At 44.8% G+C, this 26,650-nt stretch overlaps 1 protein-coding gene across 1 annotated transcript; it reads right to left on the bottom strand.

Annotated features, from left to right (window-relative positions):
* Positions 1–1,039: 1,039 nt before the first annotated feature.
* Positions 1,040–26,072, bottom strand: BDH2 (3-hydroxybutyrate dehydrogenase 2). Its single transcript, XM_084755920.1, has 10 exons — positions 25,922–26,072; positions 21,182–21,261; positions 19,054–19,132; positions 17,300–17,396; positions 15,475–15,583; positions 9,611–9,671; positions 8,167–8,280; positions 4,541–4,599; positions 3,691–3,783; positions 1,040–1,297 (listed from the first exon to the last, which is right to left on the bottom strand). The coding sequence occupies exons 2-10, from the start codon at positions 21,251–21,253 to the stop codon at positions 1,244–1,246; spliced, it is 738 nt and encodes a 245-aa protein (XP_084612046.1). The 5' UTR covers positions 21,254–21,261; positions 25,922–26,072; the 3' UTR covers positions 1,040–1,243.
* Positions 26,073–26,650: the final 578 nt, after the last annotated feature.

Here is a 26,650-nt window from a genome sequence, read left to right as displayed (position 1 = left end):
ACAACTATCCTGGATAACTAAGTCTCTTCGAGAGAAGGCAGCGAGTGCGGTGCTTCTGGCTTCAGTATGGTCTTTTGAGGTAAAAACAGCTTGCACACATAACCTTAAAGCTGAAAGACACCACTTGTAAACAATGCTATGGAGTTACCACTCATAAACGCAAACTGCTAGAATAATTTACTTTAATTTCACCTGCCTCCTATTAGGGACTTACTTATATTTATTCAGAGCCTATTTTGAAATCCACGTGCTCTTCACTTGTTATCCTGGAAACCATGAAAAACATCTCTGAAGTAATCTACAAAAATCTTCTCACATTGACCATATTGCCTGTTAATTATATATTCTTAGTCCCGTATTGGATATAATTGCTGATTATAATAAGCAAATGTCTAGACAAAGAAAATAGCACTTACTATGTGGTAAACACTTGGTCATTTTTCTTTTACATAACAGGACTAAAATGTGGTTATGAATCTGAGTTCCTCCGCTGTGTCATTAAAGCTGAGTCTTCTTTATCTTTATCTGTGGTGTGTGCATTTATGATTGTGTAAACATTTCAAGTTAGTATCAATGCACGAAACAATGCAGAACTTTACAAAAACATTCAGTTTTTAAAGCTAACTTTTTTGTATTATTTGCATTTGTTGCTGTAAACTAAGGTGGCCTCCCACTATTCCTATGTTAAAACCTGGACCCCCAGTGTGATGCTGGTCTGAGGTAAGGCTCTGGGAAGTAATTAGGTAACAAGAGGTCTCTCCCATTTGGGATGAATGCCTTACACAAGAGCCGAACCGGCCTGCGTTCTTTCTCTCTGCTTTTTGGAAGTCAGGACACAGCAATGTGACCCTCTGCACACTGGAAAAGGACCCCCACTACACTCGGTGTCTCTCAGTACACTGACCCTGCCTTTTAGCTTTTACACTGAGAAGCAAATGTCTGTTTAAAAAAAGAAAAGCCATAGTCTTTTGTAATACTTATCTGCTATGCCAGTAAGGTGTACAATTATTTGCTTATTTTAAAAACCACTCCTTTGCCACAAGATCAACACATTTTATTTGATTTATTTAGCGTCGTGTTAGAAGAAACAAGAAAAAAGTCTATTTAAAGAGTCACACTCTTGGGGATGATCATTAGAAGGGGCTTGTTTTCATGAATGCCATTGTAGGAGAGGTGATCACTGAGTCATGGCTTTCCTCTGTGGGTAGGAAGGGCCTGCCTTCCCAGCAGGGAGTGTCTGCTGTCACAGGCTCCAGCCTCCATCTATGATGACAGGGTTGCCTGTTACATAGGCCGACTGTAATGGCAAGCACAGGAGATACAACAGTTAATCCATCACTCTGGCTCTAGGGTTTATTTTGAACATTTCTTATGCCTGGGCTAACAAAATTTTTTACTCTCATGCTAAAAAGAAACCTTAACTGAAATTAGGAAAAGAAAAAAAAAGAAGAAAAAAAGAAAAAGAAAGAAAGAAAGGAATGAAGGAAGTTAGTTAGTTTGGATGATTTGGACCGGCTGAGCATCTTATGACCAGGAGCACATGGCCTGTGGCTGGCACATGAGCATGGCACATTCTGTGTACAGTCTGTTAGATGCTTGGCTTCAGGGTCACAAAATTAAGAGAAGGGGACATAAAGTACATGCTAAGGCAGCATGTTTTTATTTTGAGACTCAGAACCATTTAAAGCAAACTCACTGACCAACAATAATTTTTTTAAAAACATGTCAGTCACTAAATGGCCATGTTCACGATGGGGAAAACAGTGCTTATTAATTGACCAATTCCCAGAAGTGCACAAAATGTGCTTTTAAAATTCATGTAGGCAATGATACTCCACGCTAGATTCAGATGCCCAGTTCTGTTTAACATTAATTAATGGTTTATGCTTATAAACACTACCATTCTACAGAGAACTAATTCTGGAGTTGTGGTGGAAGTTTACAAATATTTTAGCTTGTCATCTGCATATGACAAGGTCCTTGAACTCATGAATTCACCTCAGCTGTGGCTACCTGCTCAGGACTGAGACTATTAACACTCCACCATGGATAATGGGGGGGGGGCGCCCATAAAGCCCTACTCTAGCAAAAGAATTTATAGCGAGAATTTTGGAATTATGGTTTCTTCTTTTCTTTTTTCTTAATTTTCTTTTGTTGTTGTTGTTGTTTTTGTTTTTCAAGACAGGGTTTTTCTGTGAAGCCTTGGCCGTTCTGGGCTCACTTTATAGACCAGGCTGGCCTTGAATTCACAGAGATCCACCTGCCTCTGCCTCCCAAGTGCTAGGATTATAGGTGTGCACCACCACACCTGGCTCCTCCCTTCTTTCCTAAGTTTCTATGTTCATATTTGTACCCTTCCTTTGACATTAATCTAAACCTGGAATCTTGAAAGAGGCAGAAGGAAAGACATCATAGTATGAGTTCAGTTTTTTCAAGCTAAATACATGAAAACTGACAAGAGTGCTTACTTCAGTAGTAAGTTACCTAGCAACTCCCCAGCTCCTAGCAACTGCTGCTAAGAGTCTTGAGAAGTGGTAACTAAACCGGTCGAATCTTTATGTCAACCGCTATTGATGACTATGTGGGCACTGCACCATGTTACTGTGGTGAGGAGGTAAGAGGTAAGTAACAACCCCCTCCCCCGCCACACACACAACGGTCCCTCCTGGAGGCAGTGGAGGCTCACGGAACTCCAGAGGTAAACTAAGTTCACACACTTGGAGAAGCTAAAGCAGGCAGGATTCTCAGAGGCTCTGTCCCAGCTTTGTAGAAGTAGACAGCGCTGAAGGAGGTCGCCCACGCTAAGGTGGGCTTTGTGCTGATGCCTCTGCTTTTGAGTCATGCCTGCTCCGATAAGTAACCGTTCGCTCACACTCCAGTTAGTAACCCCAGTCAGAACGCATTGGTTCACCAAGTTAAACGCTGGTGCAATTGTTGCTTTTGTCTGTTGTGGGTTCAAAACAGAAGAGGATGCTTTTACATTCTGCATCTTATAAGAGTTTTTTTTGCTTTAACCGTCGTTGAGTTCACCTTAGTCACTGGGAAAGAAATTGGTTATTAAATTGGTATAAAGTCCAAGAGACTGAATAAGGTATTTCTACAAATGATGACAATAGGAAAAGTCATAGTTAGAACTCTTCCCAACAGGTCTCAATTAAAGCTGGAAAACCTGTTCCTTCATCGCTCACAACCAAAGAGGTTTTTGTTTTTTTTTCAGTTGTACTTTATTTATTATATGTGTGTACATGCGCGTGAGTGCATGACACTCCAGTGCAGGTCAAAAGACGACTTTTGGGAGCCCGTCCTCTCCGTTCACCATATGGGTGCCGGGAATTGAACTTATGTCATCAGGCTTGGCAGCAAAGGGTCTTTACCATGAGGCACCTTGCCAGCTGGGGGCGGGAGGGTGTGTGTAGGGGGAGGGGTTACATTTAATCTGTATGTTCATAGCTGTAATTTTAAAAAGCAAACATCTCAGAAAGTGGTGCACTTTAATTTCCCCCCTATTTTTCTCATCTGTGCTCTGTCACAGATAAAGGCGGCTTTTCTTTGAGCAAATGAAATCAGGACTTATTCCTGTCAAGTAAACAAAGCCCTTTAGCAATATATGTCATAGACTCACAAAAAACGTGAGGAGAGTTGAGAAAATGGTAGCCCAGGGTGGCAGAACTACAAAGGGAAAGAGCTTACCTCATCAGAGGCCAAGTACACGCATAGCAGGGCCACTTCCTCCGCCGATGCAAACCTCCCCGTCTTTTGTCTGTTTAGGAAAGCTTTCAGTGCCTGTGACCAGAGACAGTTCCATGTCAGAGATGTGGACTGGCACAGGTGTGGCCCAACAACACCATCAAGGGGCTTAGAGCCATCTGCTCAGGTTCCTGAGACTTCTCCACCTACGTCACTGAAACTAGTAACCATACACTGACTGAACTCCACAGATGCTATGATAAAGCCACTGTGGCTGGGCGTGGGGGGGGTGGTGAGGGGCAGCATTGGCGTTGGCGCACACCTTTAATCCCAGAACTCAGGAGGCAGAGGCAGGTAGATCTCTGTGAGTTTGAGGCTAACCTAGCCTACAGAGTGAGTCCAGGACAGCCAGGGCTACACTGTCTGGGAAACCCAAGAACAAAAAAAAAAGAAAGCCAGTAGGAATGCCGGCTGAGATCAATGCTGGCTCATGAGTGTAATAACCAGCACGGGGAGGGCTACAGAAGGAGGAATACAAGTCACAGCCAATCTAGGCTACATAAGACTCTTTATCTCAGAAAAGCAACAATAAAGTATACAAAGCCATATCTCAGCCATTTTAAGCATACAACTCATGGGTAACAAGTGCATGAACACGCTTCATTCTTCTGCAGGCTGACAATCCCATCTGATCAGCAGTGACTTTCCCTCCCCTCCCCCACCCCCACCTTGTCAGCCACTTCCTTACTTTCTGTCTCTATGAATCTCTCTGCTCTAAAGAACAGGGCATTTATTTTTATTTTTTACTTTTCTCCAAAAGTTGGCACACATTCGAACTGCTGGGTGTATATACCTCTTTGGGATCGTCTCTGGATTGTATCCTTTCTTGCAGAGATGGGGTGTCAACCGTTCCTAAACCAAAAGAGACTGTTCACTGTGGTTACTTCAACTGAAAGGAGAATTAAACCTTAAACCTCCTTTCCACATAATAAACAAGGGCCAATGGTTAGCTTAAGGTGGTCGTGGTGGCACACGGCTTTAGGGAGGCAGAGGCAGGAGGATCTCTGTGAGTTCGAGGCCAGCCTAGTCTACAGAGCCAGTCCAGGACAGCCAGGGTGACCCAGAGAAAACCCAGTCTTGAAAAACCAAAATCAAAACCAAATAAAAAAACAAGTAGTGAGATCTTTCTTTGCCCTTCTACTTAAATGATACTCTGAGTTCTGTTGGGGGGTGGTCTGATGTATTTTGATGCTAATTACTGCTTGCTGTCTCTGTGAGCCACCTTTGACCAATAAACAGCCATCACCTGGGCAGGGTGGATGAGACAGGTGTGGCTAAGGTTCCCAGGATTAGAGAGAGGAATCCTGGGAAGAAGAGAGACACCCGAGGAGAGGAGAAGAAGGCTGCCATGGGTTAGGTGGAAGAGAAGTATGTGGCCAGCTTGGATGGAGATTTGGCCCAGATGAAGGACATTAATAAGTATTTGGGATTATGCATGGGAGGTAGCTTGATAGACATTATTAGAAGCAGATGGCATGGGATTGAGGCAGGAATCCCATACCAGCCCCACTATGGGAAATAGTTTAGAGGATTAATGTCTGCCCTGCCCCAGGTTAACTAAGGGTATTAAAAACAAAAACAAAAACAAAAACAAAAACAAAAACAGAGTTCTACCTGCCTGACTGCTAAGAGTTAAACTTTAGTAATGACATCAAAATGCTTTTTAAAGGCACACAGCGATTCTCTGCAACACCAGGTTGGGACTCTGGATGAATTAACAGGCTTTCCCAGGGACATGCAGTCATGCTATGTTTATTTGATGGTTTATAGATTTGTAAACATCTTTACATGTTATCCCAGCTAGGCCCCACAGGAGTCATGAGAAGCAGAAACAGCAAACGTGACGTTACCGGTTTGCCTTAATGATTTCAAACCCTTCTTTCTGCTATGAAGTCAGCAACGGGGAGCCTGGGCTCAACTTCATGGTTGCCATAGACTTAGCCTGTCTGCATGCCTTGGTTGGCTTCAAATACGCATTTTAAACTATTTTGCAAAGGTCTAATGAAAACATAATTTGTTTTTCTTAAAATGGAAAAATAAAAAGAATTAAAAATTTAAAACCCACTTAATACCTGAGCTGGCACAGTTGTCTGGACTTTTTTTTTTCCTAATTCACATAATCTGTGAATTTTATGTAGTATACTGTTTTTTGTTTCGTTTTCAGAGTAAGAGTGCTTTGGGAACTCACTTATTCCTCTGTGGGCAGAACCATCTTGAGGCATCTTCTCTTTGTCTCTAGACCACACAACTGAGAAGGCCATGCACAGATTTGATCTCAGTTCTGAAAGTACTTCTCTTTTCTTTCTTTCTTTCTTTCTTTCTTTTTGTTTTGTTTTTGGTTTTGTTTTTTTGTTTTTTTTCATACAGGGTTTCTCTGTGTAGCCTTGCCTGTCCAGGACTCCCTTTGTAGACCAGGCTGGCCTCACACTCACAGAGATCTGCCTGCCTTTGCCTCCCAAGTGCTGGGATTAAAGTTGTGTGCTACCACCGCCCAGCTCTGAAAGGGTTTCTTATTTTGTTTCATTTGCCATTTTTCTGGAGAGATGGAGATTCTTCTGTGTTAGACCCTGACTCCTGTGTAGAACCTCCTCCTTAGGTTCTCCATCACACCCTACCACACACAGGCAGAGCTTTCACATCAGCCGGGCCATTCACCCCATCAGCATTGGTTTGGATCGCCACATTACTGCAGGAAGAGACAGCCCACTTAGCCAACCTGAGTCCAGACTTTTACAGGCAGTGCTCACCTGAAGCTTAGTCATTCTCAAACTCCTGCAGCTGGAAGTGCTGTTTCACATAGCTGTGAATTGTATTTTACATGAGGCTGGCACTGGTGAATATTAAGTGAAAACTAGTGCAAGCCCATGTTCTAGTGTCTCCTGTGCTGTGTCTGGCTGGATCTGGTGACTCACAACCATTGGCACCAACCCAGACACACTCATTCCCCCTTTGCTTCCTGGATGGCCTCTGTAAACCACAGGCAGTTCCTTGTTCCAGAGTTCCAGAACACAGTTTCCAAACCCTGTGAAAATCCTAGCTGTGCAAACAACCACATTTTAAAAAAGATCGTTTGCCATTTTTCCCCCCCTGATGGTCAGTGCCATCAAGATCAAGTGTCAAGTATGTGTCCTTTTTCTCAGTGTGACTTGTGGCTACATTTCCTCCTAGAGAAAAATGGCACAGGCTATCTCAGTCTCTGCAATTCAGGCAGGATGGATATTTAATAGTTTTTCCTGCGTAAGTACGTGGTTCCCAGCCTGAAAATCAAATAGAATCATCTGTGGGACTCCCCAAACGATACACAGATTTCCTACCAATACAACCCCTCAGGCATGCCTGTCAGGCAGGCCACCCCAACTTTGGCGGTGGGCTATTGGAAACCTTAGTAGAGCCAGGCAGTGGTGGTGTACACCTTTAACTGGCACTCAGGAGGCAGAGGTAAATAGATCTCTGAGTTCAAGGCCAGCCTGGTCTACAGAGTGAGTTCCAGGCCACCCAAGGCTACACAAAGAAAAGAGAAAAAGAAAAAGAAAAAAAAAAAGGCCAAAAAAAGAAAACCTTAGCCCTGGACATACAATATTTCTTTTCAGAAGATGCTAATTATCCTTGCTCATTTCTCTGTATTTATTTTAGGTTGGTAGAACCAGAAAGAAGTGTACCCACAGCTACCTAGAAACCATGTCACATTGGCAGCCACTAAGAAAAGTGGTGCTGCTGGCCAAGGGGACAGAAACAAGCTGATCACTGTGAGATAAGGACTAGCCTGGCTCACATAGTGAGCTCCAGGCAGCCAGAAAACAAAACAAAAGAAACAAAAAACAAATAAAAAGCAAAGCATTTTTCTGTGCTTCTTCCTAGGAGGCTGGTAACACTTTTTCCATAAGGGCAGCAAATATTTTTTTTTCTTTGAGAGTCATGTGACTCGTTGCCACCTCTCCACTCTGCCTTTGAAGCAAGAATGCATAAGCCACCCATGTGGGAGTGTCTCCAGTAAGCTTTACTTAAGAAACAGGCCACAGCATCCATTTGATTTAGGAGCCATCGAAGTTTGGTAGATCCCTGTGCTCCAAGAAACTCCCTCTCTCTGCTGTCCCATGGGGATGCTCTACTTTTCAGCTCTCCACTGATAAGGTCACGGTGGTCTGCTCTCAAAACAACAGGTTCTGACACGTTTTGTGTCTCAGTCAGGAGAGTCTAAACTGTCCCCAAAACATTGCTGGATTCTAAACCCTTCACATCAACGCTTCTTGACTTGGAATCTGTCCACTCAAAGCTATGCCTATCAAGGTCAGACCTTTAGCTGAAATGTCTCTCAGTGGTGGAGAGCAGTTGAAGATACAAGCTGATGAAGATGCTACATACGGTGCTAAAGCGGATGGAAGAAAGGCCCAGTTCACAGCCCTCCTACGCCCGGCTCACCTGGGCACACACAGTTGCACCTGATGCCCTGCTGGATGAAGTCTGCCGCCACAGACTTAGTGAGACCGATCACAGCTGCCTTGGTTGCACTGTAGACGCATCTGTTTTCCACTCCTGGGTGTGAAGGAATTAGAGACATTGTTTCTTTTAGAAAGGGGAGTTCCCGCCAACTCCCCCTTTTACTTGTTTATTTTTTAATGAGATGTAACAAGAATAAATTAATAAAGGAGAAAAAAAAAGGAAAAAAGAAAAGAAAAGAAAAGAAAAGAGAAACATTTTTGAAATCAGCTTTCCTCTGAAAGAATGACTGACCTCGGGTCTTCTGTAATAGGGACCCAGAAGGTTTCTGGCAGAAAATGCTACCCATGTAGACAGAACCTAAGACTTTGGTGTTGAGATGCTGCGCTTACTTTGTAGCAATCACCGTGGGTACAACCAATAGGAAACCTTCATTCCTTTTTAGAGTCTTCAAAAGTCAAGAAAGAAAATGCCTACCTCACTTAAATTCCACCCACATCCATCTCATATATTTTATAAGAGAAAGAATGCTGTCTCAGCACTGATTTCATTTTAAACTTGCGAACCCATCAATGCCTGGCTGTGACACTCCATTTCGTTCTAGCCCTTGCCTGGACTTCCTTCTCTTGTGGGCCCAGATTCCCTGTCAAACTCTCAAGCACAGGGGCCTCCTGTGTATGGTACACTATGGTTTTTTGTTTTTCAAGACAGAGTTTCTCTGTGTAGCCTTGGCTGTCCTGGACTCACTTTGTAGACCAGGCTGGCCTTGAACTTGCAGAGATCCGCCTGCCTTTGCCTCTCTGAGTGCTGGGATTACAGGTGTGCACACCTCTGCTACACTGCAGAACCCAGAATCTGAAGCTGAGCCTGGTAGTACACAGCTATAACCTAGCACTTCAGAAATGGATGTGTGAAGATCAGGAGGAGTTTAAGCCAGCCTTGGCTACCCAGGGAACTGGAGGCCAGGGGCTACCTGAGACACTGTCTATAAGCACAAGTCAGAATTTGTCCCTCTGTGTACTGTGAATTCTTCCTCCTCCTCTTCCTCCTCCTCCTTTTCTTCTCCCCTGCTCCCATTTTGGTCCTAAAAGGTATCCAGCTGGTTTGTACTCAATATATCATTTTGGATTACTTCAGTGATGAATCTTTTCTTCTCCTAACTCAATTTTCACTTCCATGCATAGAGGAGGAATAAAAGGAAAGGCAAAGACAGTAATTTTTAAAACTTATTCTGATAAGTGGTATACCTGTAACAATAGATCAGATGACAAAAGCCACTTAAGATTATTTTTTCAAAAGCCATTTTGAATTGTGTGCATTTTATGAATGTGTTTATTTAATGTGTGTGTGTGTGTGTGTGTGTGTGTGTGTGTGTGTGTGTGTGTTCTCATCCCCTCCACCCCCACTCTGATGAAGGCAATACTACCTTTGATGCTGGAGGCCACGGAAGACATGTTGATGATGTTGCCTGATTTCTGAGCAAGCATCTGCAAGACAAGGTGGAAACATCTCCACTCTGCAGGTTGAAACACTCATTCACTGACACATTTGCATCGAGTCCTAGCCAAACAGACCCCTTTTTGTTTTTTGTTTTTGTTTGTTTTCTTTTTGGAGACAGGCTCTTACATTGTAGCCTAGGTTGGCATTGCATTCACGATCCTCAACAAGCCTGTACTACCAGGCCAGGATCAATTTGATTATCTTATTAGTTATTAGCTCTAAGCTTTATGAGACAAGTCTTACACGTGAACTGGCAGTCTTTGCCCATGCATTACGGGGAGCTAGTGGCATGTCTAAACACCCACTGGCATTTCTAAGGCATGCTACCACTTCCTGTGGGTATAACACTATTATCAGCAAGACCAAGAATGAACCCTGAGCTACAAGGTTGTGAACAAAGATCAGTGGTTCCCGACATGAGCAGACAATGCTTTATTCACCATGAATGCACTGAAGAGCTTCTAAGCTTAGGGAGTGTGCAGCATCCAGGAAACTAAAAGACAAAGGACATAATCCCTGCCTACAGCAGACAGACGACTAGTCTGATTGGAGTGGCTAACATAACTAGAAGCTAGCAATAGTGGAGACTTGCAGAGAACGGAGGAGACGGATGGGATAGGATGGAACTCTCCAGGGCTGAGGGTATTCTGGAGGAGGAGCTAAAGGGTTAAAACTAGATTGTCTGTCATAGGCAAAACCCAAGTTGGGTCAAGGAGGAGGTGCCACAGTATAAGGTTTCCAGGAGGACCTAGGAGGAGGGCATGGGTCTGGCTGGAATGCGGGCCTGGGAAGAATAAGTCTGCAGAGTGGGACCCAGGCTGCCACGAAGAACTTGGGCCTGACCCTGAAAGCTCTGCAGTAACACTGAAGGGTGTAAGGTAGAAGAAAAGCGGCACCTTCAATTTGGGGATTACAGAGATTACTCTGGTGCCAGACAGATCAGGGGAAGAAAAAGCAATGCTTCGCAAGAGCATGGGAAAAGCAGAGATGCAGAAAGGTTTAGGGCACAGCTGGAGAGTGCTGATGTGGATGCTTGCTCAGTACCCTGGAGTGTCATCACACCAAGAGGGAGCACCACACCAAGAGGGAGCACCACCCAGAGAGGGAGCATCACCCCAAGAGAGAGTACTACCACAGTAGGACAGGCAATCAAGGATATGTCCTTTAGCATCCTCTCACTAAAATGTGACATTATCGCTAGGAGAGGTTTTAGTTACAGTGATCCATTTGGTGTGAGTCTCAAGCGCAGATGGCAGGGCCCTGTTGTAGATCTGAAGTCATGTACAATGAACAGTGCTACTATGAATTTTAATTTAGGTGTTATTGATCATTACTCAGATGTATGCTTCCAGATAACAAAGGTATGGGCACGAATGGCTGTTTTGGGGGGGGGGGCGAGGGGGGGAAGGAGCAAGGAGTTCATAGGACTTCCGGTGCTGGGTACCAGTTTCTTTGTGAAATCACTTGCCAGGTGGAGGGCACAGAAAAGAAAGCAAAGGCAGTGGAGAGCGGCAGGGAATTCAGAGAACTGCTGGGACAGAATGCAGCTAGAGAACAGGATGGCTGGCATGTCTGTGACATCATGAACATCATCAAATAAAGATGGTTCCTTCCAGAAGTTGATCTTGATTGGCAGTGTAAAGGACTTGGAAAACAATCTCTTGTGCTGGATGATTTTCCTGACTGATGGATCTAGAGCTGGGGCTCCAGGAGACAATCCACTTCCTTTTCTTAGTTTCCTTAGTAATGCTTGGGGCTAATGATACCCGAGATCAAAGACTATAGGACAAACTGCTGCGTGGGCTCACAGCCCACAGGTGAAGCTGAGGTGACCAGCCAGGTCAAGTGACACCACAGAGGGAAAGCAAAGTTTTACTTAAATGTGCCTTTGTATGTTCTGTTGTTTTGTTTTGGGGGTTGGGGAAATGGTGTCTCTGCGTAGTCCTGAAAACAGCTCTGTAGAGCAGGCTTTCCTCAAACACAGAGATCTGCCTGCCTCTGTCTCCCAGGAGTGCTGGGACTAAAGCTGCGCATCACCACCCTAGCTACAATGTGCCTTTGTATATGGCCATCATATAACCGGTCATAACGCCTCCTGCCCTCCTCCCTTTAATCCTTTCACTTAGGAGGCAGAGGAAGTATTTGTGAGTTCAAGGCCAGGCTGGTCTACATGGTGAGTTCTAAGCCAGCCAGTGATATGTAGTAAGACTCTGTCTTAAAATAATAAGGAGTAGAGGATGGATAATTAATCATACAGGGTGAGGAATGGCCATGACATATAATGATGCAACAAAACAAAACAAAACAAAACAAAACAAAATCCCAAGCTTTCAATCAATTTTTTTTTCTTATCTGACATAACATACATTTAACACTTAGGTACTACGCACACCTCAGTTTAGCAGGTAGACTAGCTATAATACAGGTTGTGTCCAGTCTTCTGAAATTCAGTGGTTTCCAAGACGGAAGTCATATGCCTAACAACTCCCGCCGCCCATTCAGTTCTGCCTATTGCTTCTGTATTCCTTGTCTGGTTTCCAGGCTGTCTCCCAGTGGCGGCTCTATGCCATCTGTCACGGTGCACTGTCCCTCCTGGCTCCGTGCACAACAGCACTTTCCAGCAGGATGACTGTGAGGTGATGAGTCTTGAACAACTGATCTCCAGGAAAACTCAAGTGGAGGACCACGCTGGTTAAATCTAGCTAGGCTAACTCAGACACAGGCCTTCTGTCCCCATTGCTAGAGCTCCTTGTCCTTTCTTGGCATCCTAAGTCACTAGGTTCAATGTTTGGCATCCCTCTGTGCCCAACCCTGATAAGACACAGCAAAGGGAAAAGTAAATAAAAAGATCCAAGGAACAAAGACACCCTCAAGTTGTTGCCGAAATGGATCTTCTCTTTTAGTGGACCTGGCATTCTGCAATTACTCTCCTTATACTATTTTCAACTTGGTCTCTGCCTCTTGACTGGCCTTAGAATCTAGGAATGGTTTGCTGTGTATTTATCTGTGAACAAAATTTTTCTGTAAACATTCCTACATTTTGACCAAATGACCTTTCAGGTCTGCATTGGTTTTACATCCTGGAAAATTTTTAACCTGGTAACTGTGTGTCATAGTTAATGATACAGAAAACCCCTGGATGACTAGGGCTGGAAGTGATGTGAAATGTGTCATCCTCCTTCTTGGATGGAAGAGACAATAAGAGGGTGTAGGTGCCATCTCCTAGGACATGTGGCCTGGGGGCTCAGAGTATGCTTAGGGACGACAATGCAGGTGTCCAACCCAGCATCAAGATGGTCAGCATCATCTTTCCCACTAACGCTAGGCTTTGTGCCAGACATGGAGGCCCAAGCCTTTAATTCCAGCACTCGGAGGCAGAGGCAGAGGCAGAGGCAGAGGCAGGTGGATTGCTGTGAGTTTGAAGCCCGCCTGGTCTACAAAATTGAGTCCCCTTCAGCCAAGGCTACGTAGAGAAACCCTATCTCAAAAAACAAAAGAAAACAAAACAAAAGAAGACTAGACTTTGCTCAGAGTTTCAAGTGTGTCCCTGCTCCTGCGTAAAAGCCACTTGCAACAAGTGGTGTGCAGACCTTTATTTTTTCTGAAAACAAAACTGTACTTTATCATTGTCAGGATCATGAACTTATGATCTGGCTTGGGTGTATCAAAAGCTAATATTTCCTTACAAGCCGGACTTCAATCTGCACTGTACCTAATACCCACTCCCTTACCCTCTGTTTCAGACCCATGCCATTTCAAATGAGCTGGGTATGTGTGCCACCATTTTGCCTTCTGTGACCTTTTCAGTCCCCCTCACCCCCCCACCCCCCACCACAACCTATACAAACTATTGGTCTTTAACACATATATTAAGGTAAGGTCTCAAACAACATCTATAAACTCTATGAGGGCAGAAGGTAACATTTTTATTTATATTCATCTACTCATTTTAAAGGTTAACTTCATTTGTATTTATGTGAAAGTGTTGCTGTGAGTGTATGCTGCATGGGTGTGGATGCTCCAGAGGCCAGAAGAGGGTGTCGAGTGTTGTGGGCTGCAGATGTTGTAGGGAGTTATACAGGACACTGAACACGGGTCCTCTGGACAAGCACCAAGTGCTCTTAAGCTCTGAGCCATCCTCCAGCCCAGAAGCATACTTTAGAAGGATAGCTAGTCCAATATCATGTGAGCTGACCAAAGATCCTTTCTAAGCGCTAACCAAATACTTAAAAATTATACCTGAAAGCTGGGCGTAGTGGCACAAGCCATCAATCCCAGCCCCTGGGAGGCAAAGGTAGCTGCATCTCTGTGAGTTCAAGGTCAGTTTGGTCTATATAGTGAGTGCCAAGACAGCCAGAGCTACATAGTGAGACTGTGTCTTGAAAAATCAAAACCAAAACCAAGACCAAACAATATTCTTTCGTTGCAGCTGAGCTGGCTGTGTCCTTCATCAGTCCCATTCACGGTCTGCTACTGTTGGCTTAAAAGCTCATGCCAGGTCAGGGTTATATACCTTCTACATGTACACCAGTCTGGAGCAGAGTTCCAGAAGAGTTCGTCACTCTAAAAAGCACACAATGGGTTGTTTGAAAAGTAAAATATAAGCAAGGCATGGTGGTGTATGCCTTTAATCCCAACACTTGGGAGGCGGAGGCAGGCGGAGCTCTGAGTTCGAGGCCAGCCTGATGTATAAAGCGAGTTCCAGGACAGCCAGGGCTACAGGCAGAGAAACTCTATCTGGAAAAAGCCAAGTACATACAAAAAGTAAAGAAAAGAAAAAGAAAAGTAAAATGTAGGTTAGGCATGGTGATGTATACCTTTAGCCCCAACACTGGGGACACAGAGGCAAGCAGATCTCTGTGAGTTTGAAGCCAGCCTAGACTATAGCAAGTCCTGGGCAGGCTAGGGCTACATAGTGAGAGTGTCTCAAACAAAAGAAAGGGGCTGGAAAAATGGGTCAGTGTTAAGAGCACTAGTTGCTTTTCCAGTCTGTTAACTCTAGTCCCAGGGGATCTGATGCCCTTTTCCAGCCTCTGGGAGTACACAAGATATAAACTCAGGCAAAACACCCACACACATGAAATAATTAAAAACAACAAGAAAAAACTCCATAACTCTTTGTGGTAAAAAATAAAAAATAAAAAATAAAAATCCCTTAAAAACAAGTACCTAGACAGCGAGTTACAGGGCTTCATAAACTAACTGTAATCCTCTCCTCCCGCCTCAGTTTGCCCTCTGTGTAGTCATCGGCTGTGATGAAACATCATTACCCTCACGGGACTATTCTGCTCCTGCAGCAAGAAGCTAGGCTGTCCCCCCAGACATGCATCCCTTCATTTTGTTCTCTCTGAGAACCCCAATTTCCCAGTGAAGACCAAGAGGGCCTCACTGTTACCCTGGCTCCTGTGTCTGCGTTATCCTCACAACCATCCCAACTTATGTTATATATTCCGTGACGTATGTATATGTCAATTGAGTTCCTCACCCTCCGCAATAGGAACTGTCTTCAAAAAAGAGCTTTGTTAAATCCACTGGCCAGGGTGGGGTGGGGGTGGGGTCCCCTCAGCGTAGCATGGAGCTTGGCACGTTGAAAATGCTTAATAATAAATAATCCTTGAATGTAAGAACTGGAGGGTTAAATGGATTAATCTCTATAAACTGCCTTGATATAAACGCTCAAAGCACATTAGCCAGCTTGCAAGCTACGCTCACACTCAGATACACACGCTGACGCCTGCCTACATTGCCTACGCTGCCTACGCTGCCTACGCTGCCAGGCAGGCCTCTTACTTTGGGAAGGAACGCCTTGATCATCAGGTACATGCTGCGGACGTTGAGATTCATTGAGAAGTCCCAGTCTTTTTCCTCACAATCCAGGATGGTTCCATGGTGGACGAAACTGGAAGAGTGATTACACAGAGGGGGAAACAAAACAAAACAAAACAAAAACCCAAAAATCAAACAAACCAACAACAACACAAAGAATCAGTAGCAAAGTACTTGCTAGCAAGCTCCGTGACTATCCCTAGTATTATAAGAACAAAATACCCCTCCTCCTGCCAACCCCCCATTCCTGCAATTAAAGAACATTTTCTTTTTTTTTTACACTTTTTAAAAAAATTAATTCATTCATTTTACATCTTAATAGTTATCCCATCCCTTGTATCCTCCCATTCCTCCCTCCCTCCCGCTTTCCCCCTATTCACCTCCCCTATGACTGTGACTGAGCTAAAGAACATTTTCTAAGCAGGTTCGTGGCAGCATACAGCTTTAAGGCCAGCATTCAGAAGGCAGAGGCAGGCAGACTTCTCTAAGTATGAGACTACAGAGTGAGTTCAAAGACGGGCTAGAGACATAGCTCTTGCTGCCAAGCCTAAAGACTCGAGTTCAATCCCCAGAAACTGCACGACAGAAGAGAACTGACTGCTGTGAGTTGTCCTCGGACCTCTCCATACATGCTGAAGAGCTCACTCTCTCTCACACACAGTGTACTGGAAACACCCGTGCTTTTAAAAACAGTTAGGAGCCAGGAGGCAGAACCAGGTGGATCTCTGTAAGTTCGAGGCCAGTCTGGTCTACAAAGCAAGTCTGGAGCAGCCAGGGCATACAGAGAAGCCCTGTCTCAAACAACAACAACAACAGCAACAGCAGCAACAACACAAAACAAAACAAACAAACAAAAACCAAATAGGAAACAAGGAAGGCCAGGCCATTTGATTTCTGTTTCTAGGGCAACAGTGCCCTCAGGTGGCATATGCTAAAGTTCTACAGGGAAATCAAAACTGGAAGGAAAACCGGTGTCTCTCTGTATCAGTGTAGTGAAATAACATTGTGGCTGTTGGCCCTAGCACAGCACACAAATGAAGAAAAAAAAAATCCTAAAATCCACTTTCTAAGTCACTCTTGCTCAAGGTAGTTTCTTGAACATGGCATTCTTGCTGCCTTGGTCCTCTGGACTGAGATTTCATAGTCAAATATAAGATGTGGCAGGGAGTGGTTCCATGTACTACAGGGCTCCTCGTTAGTCACTCGGTCAGCTTCCTGTAGCACGAGCCACACACTATCTCCTGCATCCTCCACAATGCTGAAGACTGAATGGATGCTCAAAAAGCCAATTGCTACAGCCAGGCGTGGTGGTGCAGGCCTTTAATCCCAGCACTCGGGAGGCAGGTGGATCTCTATGGATTCGAGGCCAGCCTAGTGTACAAAGCAAGTCTAGGATAGCCAGGACTACAAGAGAAACCCTGTCTCGAAAAACAAAAAAACAAAACCAAAACCAAAAAAAGCCAATTGCTATGTCTCCAGATATACCCTTGTAGAGGCACAAGCAGATCATTTATAAAATGAAACATCAGAAACTGCTGCTTTGATTAAATGCAGACTTTACATCAGCACCCACCCCTTTCATTGGCTTTAACCACCTATGGGCCTGAAGTTCACCTCAAATGACATAGCTGTGTCACTTGCTGAATTGTACAGGGACGTGTGACCTCTAGCCTGACTCCTCAAGGAATACGCCATGTTCTGTCAGTGAATCACTCCTTCATCCTATCGATATTAATTTAATAAAATCGTAGGAAACTTTCTCAGAGCGAAATAAAAAGTTTAAAATTACCCGGCCACATTAAAGAGAACATCGATTCTGTCAACTTCTGAGGCAAACTGATCAATTTGTCTTTTCTTTGTCACATCAAGGACTCGAGTTTGAATACCTGGAGAGTAAAGGAAAAGGCGGTATTTACATAGCGCTCAGGAAAGGCGTAACCGTGAAGACCCGGCTGCTTTGTGGTGGAAAGTATGAAGAGCGCAGCGTCTCCACTCAGGCTGCACAGGACTCATGGCCACCGCTGGCATTTAGCAATCTCAAAGGCGTCATCCAAATGCACAAATCTTAGGCTCGAGACATTGCTCAGTGATTAAAAACACTTACTGTCCTATTAGAGGAGTGGAACTCAGGTCCCAGCAGCCACATCAGGTGACTCTCAGATGCCTGAACCTCTCTCTGAGGGACCAGACATCCCCTTTTGGCCTCTGTGGGCACTCACATTTACACATGCTTACACACACATTAAAAAAAGAAGAAAAAAAAAAAGGACTAGGTCTTTTTAAAAAAACCTCTTCTAAAGGTACACAAAAAATTTTGTTTTCTGGTTTTTCAAGACAAGGTTTCTCTGTGTAGCCTTGGCTCTCCTGGACTCACTTTGTAGACTAGGCTCCCCTCGAACTCACAGCGATTCGCCTGCCTCTGCCTCCCGAGTGCTGGGAGTAAAGGCGTGCGCCACCACTGCCAGGCAAGATATACAAATCTTTTTTTTTCTCCTTTATTAATTTATTCTTGTTACATCTCAATGGTTATCCCATCCCTTGTATCCTCCCATTCTTCCCTCCCTCCCATTTTCCCCTTATTCCCCTCCTCTATGAAGCAATAGTAATTAAGATATACAAATCTTAAAGTATCATCTTCTACCCCCTCAGTAAGATCTCTGTTAGGCTGGGTGTGGCAGCACGTGCCTTTAATCCTCGCACTCGGGGAGGCAGAGGCCAGCAGATCTCTGTGAGTCAAAGGCTAGCCTGTCTACAAAGAGAATTCCAGGACGCCCAGGGCTACACAGAGAAACCCTCTCTTGAAAAAAACTTAAATAAATATAATAACAATAATAATGATCTTTGTTACGATCTAAAGAGCTAGTTCAGCAGTTAAGAGCACTGTTTGCTTTTCCAGGCCGTCTGAGTTTGGTTCTTAGCACCCCTGGGCTGCTTAATTCCAACCTGTCACCCTCTTCTGGCCTCAATGGATAGTGTACCCAGTTGGTGCAGGCAAACTACTCATACACATAAAATAAAAATTAAAAAATAATCTCTGGACTTTACTTTTCAATGAAATCAATGAATTTCACTTTTCATGAACTTTCTCCATCTTTCTTTCAGGCAAACAAAAACCAAAAGGCCAACCAATCTCCCCCTACCTTTAAGTTTTTAGTGGGGTTACAAACAGTTTTGCAAGAACACACGAGGATCATACCAAGTTACTTGGGACAAGGCTGCTCCAGAGGACTCCTGGGCAGCAGGGAAACAGTCATTAATAGTTAACCTGGCACCTCTTAATTCTCACAGAACTTTGTGACAGGGAGCAAACTCCCTCGACACACTGTGCAACAGAAAACCCTAAGTGTGTGCCTTCTCACACTTGCCCCTTACACTCCTGACCATACAGACTGTATGTACTCTGTAGGTCACAGGATACAGATTTGACAGGGAGGAGCCTGCCGCTAAGAGGCAGGTGTCCAGAGCAGCTAGAATTTCCTTTTGGTCTCCATGTCTTTTCTTCCTAATCCTGGGCTGACTCAAACCTGCAGCTGGCTTGCTCACCTGGGTAATTTTCCAGCTCCTGAAGTTTGGACTCATTGATATCTGTGGCTATGACTTTGGCTCCTTCTTTGGCAAAAGCCTGCCCAGGAAAAAAAAAAAAGCACAAATCAGTCATTTGCTTACTTGAATAAGTTGCTCTCAAAAAATGAAAACCAATTTTTCCCCCTTTCACGTTATTTTTGGAGCTTTTCCTATAAAATAAGTAAAATTTCTATCTACCTAGTCTCATTTTCCCTGGCTCCATTGTGATTATTATTTTTTTATCAGTCAGAGCAGCATGGTGTACGTTATATTCTCCATCTTACTTTGCTCTTTTACTAGTATTAAAAAAACAAAACAAAACAGAACTTGCTGGGCGATGGTGGTGCATGCATTTAATCCCCAGCACTCAGGAGACAGAGGCAGGCAAATCTCTGTAAGTTCAAGGCCGGCCTGGTCTACAGAGCTAGGTCCAGGACAGCCAGAGTTACACAGAGAAACTCTGTCTCAAAAACAAACAAACAAACAAACAAACAATAAAACAAGACATCTAACTGCAGATTGGAGAGATGGCTCAGTAGGTAAAAGCACTGGCTACTCTCCCAGAGGACCTAGGTTTGGTTCCCAACACCCATATGGTAGCTCAAAATTGTCTGGATCTCTAGATCCAGGAGATCTGATAGTACGCACGTGGCACATGTATATATATGCGTGAGTGAGTGAGTGTGTGTGTGTGTGTGTGTGTGTGTGTGTGTGTGTGTGTGTGTGTTGTGTGGGCAAAACACTCATGTACATAATATAAAAATAAATAAATAGATATTGAAAACAAAACAAACCCCAAAAACTCTAACTCAGAGCTAGGTGTGTTGACACATGCTTTTAATCCCAGCACTTGAGAAACACAGACACGTGGACCTCTGTGAGTTTAAGGGCAACCTGATCAACACAGAGAATTTTAGGATAGCCAGGGCTACATAGGGAGGCCCTGTTTCAACAAACCAACAAATAAACAAGGCCCCTAATACCTCTAACTTTGTTGCTAAGAGAATGTTATTCTGTGGTGAGACCCTATCTGTGTTTTACTTTTTTTGTTGTTGTTTGTTTTTTACATTTATTTATCTACTGTGTATGTGTTTGCATGTGCGTGGGCATGTGCCATGGCATGCCTTTGGAGGTATGAGGACAGCTTTGTGGAGTCATTTTCTCCTTCCTCTTTCCAGGGCTCAAACATAGGTCTCAGTGCTTGGAGGAGGACAGTGCCTTTACCTGTCGAGCCACCACTACGGCCACCGCTATGGCCTCCACAGGCCACTCGTCATCAATGAGTAAAAATTTAATAAGAGAAAAGCAGGAAGTTTCCCTCCAAAAACCACAGTAGCAATTTCACCGATGCCTTCTCACTCACAGTCTGCATTGTATTCCTAGTGCATTCTTAGTCTGGAAAAGGTGTAATGAGGGAGAAACTGAGGCACCTGAGGGGGGGGGGAGATGAGAGTTTTATAACTCTGGGCCTTAATCTTGAGCTGATGTAGTTGCAGAGAGCTATGCAGAGAGCTACACACCCTCAAGGGCTCCTCAGTCAAATCAATTATTACTGTGAAGATAAGTTATGGCAGAGAGGTATGAGTCTCAGCCTCAAAAGTTATGTGATGCCACATAAGCACGTGGAGTTCCTTCCTTCTTCTCTGTCAGGAATAGTGACTTTTCTTTTGAACTTAAGATACATGGGCTGGCAAGATGGCTCGGTGGATAAAGACATCATACAAGCCCAGAGGCCCAAGTTTAATCCCTGGAATCCATGTCAAAGAGAAAGGAGAGAAGCAACTCCACAGAGCTGTCTTCCGGTCTTCATGTTTGCCACGTGGTGCGTGCATTAACCTTCCCACAGACGCACACGAGTTGAAAAAGACACCAGAGGGATAAAAGATAAACATAGAAGTGAAACGGCTGGGAATGCACCTCAGCAGCAGGAGTATATGTGTAGCACGTTTGAGGTCCCGGGTTCAATTCTAAGCTGCAGAAAGAAGGAAAAATGAGAAAACCAAAGCAAGGGAAGAATTGGAACGTAGCGAATGCGAGTTAAAGAACCTTGGTAGCAGACAGCGCATCTCAAGACTTACAAAGTGAACAACAGCAGGTATGAACTTACTATTGCAGAAGCCTGGCCGATGCCTTGAGCAGCAGCCGTCAGAACAATGACTTTCCCATCCAGTCGGCCCATGGTAGAACCTGCAGTGCAGTCCAAGGACGTGTACCATTAATGGCTCATGACTTAGCAAATCCAGAGTGCTGACATAACACCAGGAATGAATGCATCACCTTGCTCCTTTAAGAATTCGGAGGAAGGGTTGCCCAGGAGTGGTTTCTCCAGACACCTGAGTGCATGGAGGAAGAGGCCCAGCCCAGCCCACTGCAGTGATGACTGGTGAGGGTAATCCAGCTTTCCGCTTCCATCTCATCCTCTAGTGCTGAGGCCAGAAAAGGAGATGCCCCTTCTTCCCTGCCTGGCCCGTGCTTTATGGCATCACTTCTGTCTGTCCTTGCTATTCGGGGCTGTTTTTCAATTACTCTTCTGAAAACCGCTAACAGAAGCCAGGACATTTTAGAAAGTTCTAGCAGTTTCCTGAAGCTTCAGCAATCAGCATTCCAGGACTAAAGTACTAGTTCTCCTTGATTCCTCCTGGCGTCTACCCCTCATCTCCCTACAGACCCTCTGCTGGCTGCTGGACAGGGGAGGTGTTAACCCATCCACCAGAACATTCTTTTCCTCACTTCTCACCATTATATTTGGCCACTTCTAGCAAAGGCCACCTGGGGCACAAACAAAAACACTTCTATCTCCTTCCTGCCCTTCCTTCTCTTTCTGTCTTGTAACTTCCTCACGGAGGGTAAGCCCTGAAAAGAAAAGCCTTCACGGTCCCAGGTCATCTGTGCCCTTACCTGTAAACCTTAGCTGAGCTTCAGTAGCAGGCCCCTTGTCTATTGAAAAGGTTTCCGGGCATGGTGGCGCACGCCTTTAATCCCAGCACTTTGGGAGGCAGAGGCAGGCGGATCTCTGTGAATTCGAGGCCAGCCTGGTTTACAAAGTGAGTCCAGGATAGGCAAGGCTACACAGAGAGACCGTGTCTGGGGGGGGGGGGGGAAACAACAACAACAACAACAAAAACCGACCAAAACAAAACAAAACAAAACAAAAACCAAACAAACAAAAAAATAAAAGAAAAGGTTTCATAGTAGACCTTAAGACTCATTGACCAGAAGGGTTGGAAAATCATAGACTGTACCTTGTTTTTGAAGAACGTGAGGAACCTGCCTGACTCCATTTTGAAGGCAGGATCCTTTATCCTGCAGTCTCTGTTTTCTGGAACCTGACCTGGATTTTTCATCACATGGTCACCACATGGTGATGACTGATTTTTTTTTTTTTTTTTTTTTTTAGGCTCTTCTGTACTTTCTTATTGCTCCATTGTCCTCTGTAAACCTGCTTTGCAACTACTCGTGATTTTACTCTTTAGAAGGGTCATTCAAAACAGACCCAGGCTGTTTCTGTTTAACCCAGTGTAGGAGGCAGTCTCTGGCCAGTTCTTGGTTGCACCCCAGTAAATATCAAGCTTACTTCAAATTTGGCTCATATCTTGTTTTGGTCTTATTCTTGCCTGAAGGGTTCTCTATGCACACTGGACCTGTCAGAGGTCGTAGAACCAGGCAGTGGCAGAAGCAATAAAGCGAGGCTTCTTGACTCATTTGCTCTGAGGACGGTTCACCCCACTACAGTGCTGGTCAGTTGTTCAAGTTTCAGCATGCATTAGAAACACATGAACACACATGTCTTAGTGAGGGTTTCTATTGCTGATGAAACACCATGACCAAAAAGCAAGTTGGGGAGGAAAGGGTTTATTTGGCTTACACTATCATATTGCTGTTCATCACTGAAGGACTCAGGACAGGAACTCAAACAGGGCAGGAACCCAGAAGCAGGAGCTGATGCAGAGGCCATGGAGGATGCCATATTTTTTGGGCTATAAGATGCACCCAGTTTTTAGAGTAGCAAAACAAGAAAAACAGTAAAAACAGCAATTGGACCATAAGGCGCACCTTAATTTCCCCCCACTTTCGGGGAGGAAAGAGAAGTGTGTCTTATGGTCTGAAAAATACAGTACTTACTGGCCTGCTCCCCATGGCTTGCTCAGCCTGCTCTCTTACAGAACCCGGGATCACCAGCCACATTGGGTTGGGCCTTCCCACACTGATCATTAATTAAGAAAATGCCTTATAGCCAGATCTTATGAAGGCATTTTCTCAATTGAAGCTCCCTTGTTTCAGACAGCTAGCTTGTGTCAGGACAGAGAGACATTTGTAATATTTATAAAAGAGAATGAACACAGCAGAAGGCAAAGACTATTAGAGGCCTCACTTGTCTATTTAGTAGCAGCAATTTCTCAGCAATTTCTACTTCATTTTCATTGACCGTGCAAGGCAGCCAGTCCACAGAAAGGGAAATAGTGATTTGAGAATTTTAATTTGCTGCAGCCACCATGTCGGAGTGGAGTCCTCTCATTGCCCCTGCTCATCCAACCAAGATAAAGCACCTGAGGGCCAGCCTTGGCTTGAGGGCTTATATTTGGCCCATTAAAAAAAATGTTTCTAAGCGACTTACTTATTTTGGTTTTATGTGCATTGGTGTTCTGCCTGCACATATGTCCCTGTGAGCAGATTCCCTGGAACTGGAATTTCAAACAGTTGTGAGCTGCCGCGTGGGTGCTGGGGATTGAACCTAGGGCCTTTGGAAGGGCAGCCAGTGCTGGTAACCACTGAGCCTTCTCTGCAGCCTCCCGTTGTCCTTTCTTTTGACCTTACCTGTTCACTTTGGTTAGGTAATGTTGTTAGGTGGTTTTGTTTCTGCTTTTCCGCCTCCCATAGTGTAGCCCCCTGCCCTTACCCAGTCTTCCCCTGGCTTCTTGCCAGTCGTCCATATTTGGTCCCAACTCCACAGGCTGGGTGATAGCTACTCATGGCCACGGCTGGCCCTGAGGGAATTAGGGGAAACCATGGGTATTTTCAGATTCACATTTCTAGGACCTATCTTTACCAGAACAGAGCAGGGCAGGGGTAATGAGGTGCAGGAACAAGAGATGGCTGCAGTTGTCTAAGAGCGGCTGGTGAAACAGGAGGGATGGAGAAGTAGGGGCCGGAATGGGCAGTGCATCACGGATGACAGACTGCGCCTCACCTGTGAGGGTGAGGCAGCAGTCAAAGACTATGCTTTGACCAGCGTTTCTGAGCTGTCCTAGCAATGCAACGCCTTCCAACCGCGGGTTCAAGAGAATGCTCTCTTGTTCTCCCACCTCCTGCAGGATTAGGATCCCACTGCAGCTCAGACTTTGGAGATAGACCCCAGGATATATTTGTTCTCTGTTGCCACACTAGGGCAGACCGCGGTGGATGAGTGATGTAACAGTCCCCGGGTCTCTGCAGCCTCCTTAGGGTCCCCCTGCCCCACCTTGCTGAAGGTCACCCTCAATGCACAGCCCTTAGGGTGCTCCCACGCAGCTCCAGGCTTCGAAGCTTCTCTCATCCCCACCTTTTAATTTTCTCTCCCATCATTACTTCCTCTAATAAGAGCCATGCCTGTTAGTTTTTGTTTGTTTGTTTCTTTGTTTGTTTTTTTGTTAGAGCCCTCCTCTCAGCGATCCAGCGTGACACAGACAGACACACAGTAAGAAAGGGCTTCGGGGACCGACCAACGACCCACGAGGCTGCGCTCCAAGCACGTGCTCATGCTGGGCACAGAGAAGCTGCTCTCACTGTGCTTCCCCTGTTCTGATGTAGTACGCTTTCACTGACACGCAGAGAGAGAGAGAGAGAGAGAGAGAGAGAGAGAGAGAGAGAGAGAGAGAGAGAGAGAGAGAGAGAGAGAGAAATTCACTTAGAGCGTGAGGAGTTGAGAGAAAGTCAGCTTGTGCTTTTAGAAAGCGATGCAGCAGTTCCTGCCTTGCCCGGTCCTGACTACAGCATAGGAAACTTACTGTGCAGCGCCTTCACTAGGACGTTGGGCATTCATAGTGCTTCTCAACTTTCGTAACGCTGCGACCCTTTAACACAGTTCCTCATGTTGTGGCGACCCTCAGCTATAAAATTATTTTGCTGCTACTCCATAACCGGAATTTTGCCGCTGTTATGAATAATAATAATAATAATAATAATAATAATAATAATAATAGTAATAATAATAGTAATATCTGCTTTGCAGGATATGTGGTTTATGACTTCTGTGAAAGAGTCAGTCAACCCTGCCTCCCACAAAGGGTCTCGACCCACAGGTTGAGAAACAATGAACGTTCCTGCTACAATGTTCCTTAACCACCTCCATGCCCTAAGATGCAGCCCGGAAGCAACCAGGACACAAAACTTCAAGTTTACTTCAAAACTTCCCTCCAGCTGGCCTTCTGATTGGTCTGGAACTAGACAATTGAGAGCTCAAAACCCTGAGGTTAGGTGGCACTCACAAGGCAACATGGAATTTTTTTTTTCCACAATGAGTGGGAATATTCCCAGAAATTGTAAAGTGAGCCCACTCTTAACCATGGTGGCTTTCCTACTCTAAATGATGCAGTAAAACTCTAAATTTCTTTTTATTAGGGGAAGCTCCAAGCATTTTCAGGAATTCCAAATCTTTTCACCAGCCAGTTTACTTACTACAGACACTGGAAAAATTTTTTCCTTGGCCTATTTTTCAAACTCTAATAAACACAAGAGAATCTCTAACTCCTGTTCTAACTATGAAGACTCATCTTCAAATAGGCGAAGTGGAGAATAAGGCAGCAAAAGCTACGCTCCTCTCGTTCCCCAAAAGTTTTATCTAAAACTGTTAGAAAAAAAAAAATCTTACTTTAGAATAGCCAGTCCACGCAGTCCTCCAGATCCCTTCGGAAGACACGCTTCAGATCTTTGTGCAGCAGTCACATGCTGACTAAAGCATGCTGGGAGGTAGAGTTCAGGTTCCCTTGGGGGCCTATTGCTAATTCCGGTTTAGCGAGCTTTTAAGCGGTGGTGCGCCAGAAGGGCGCTTTAGATGTGACCATGCTCCCATCTAGTGGGAAGAACGTGGAACTGTTAACGCCAAGCCGAAAGCTCTGTCCTGTTTGCGCATGCTACTTAGCAGTTCAGACTGAATGACCCTTTCACCCCGCAGGTAGAAGACAAGGAATCCAAGGCACTGAATGTTCTAGTCGTCCTAAACTTTAACCCAGATTGTTGTGAGGGAGGAAAGGAAAACCTCCCTATGGTTAAAGTCTAGTTTCTGACATTAATCTGTCACGTGTAGTCAAGTCTAACACTAAGACAACTTCAGCTGCCGAGTGGGGCCATCTTGGCTACACCCAGCCTGAGTGTGGTGGAATATACCCAGCTTAGAATGAAAGTCTTGAAACGAACCTCACAAAACAGCAGGAAATCAAGCTGAAGAACACAGCTGTGAAGCCAAAAGGGAAGGACTAGATCTGGTGGGCCGGCTTGGCTTGGCGGGAGACTTGTGATTAGGCACAGTGATGACGTAGTTCATGTGTGAATGTCCTACATAAATCGGGGGACTCGATACATGCTTGGCACGCTTTCCATG

The sequence above is a fragment of the Acomys minous genome, assembly GCF_964271855.1.
Source record: "Acomys minous genome assembly, chromosome: 14".
Classification (NCBI taxonomy): Eukaryota; Metazoa; Chordata; class Mammalia; order Rodentia; family Muridae; genus Acomys; species Acomys minous.
Note: the sequence above shows the minus strand (reverse complement) of the source record. Positions and strands in the feature narration are given on the sequence as shown.

Coding starts and splice junctions, on each gene's coding strand:
- BDH2 (XM_084755920.1), bottom strand. CDS start 21,253: ATGGGCCGACTGGATGGGAAAGTCATTGTTCTGACGGCTGCTGCTCAA. Junction 9,672..15,474: donor TCAAGGCGTTCCTTCCCAAA/GTAAGAGGCCTG, acceptor CTTGTCTTGCAG/ATGCTTGCTCAGAAATCAGG. Junction 8,281..9,610: donor CGTGGCCTCCAGCATCAAAG/GTAGTATTGCCT, acceptor CTTCACACCCAG/GAGTGGAAAACAGATGCGTC.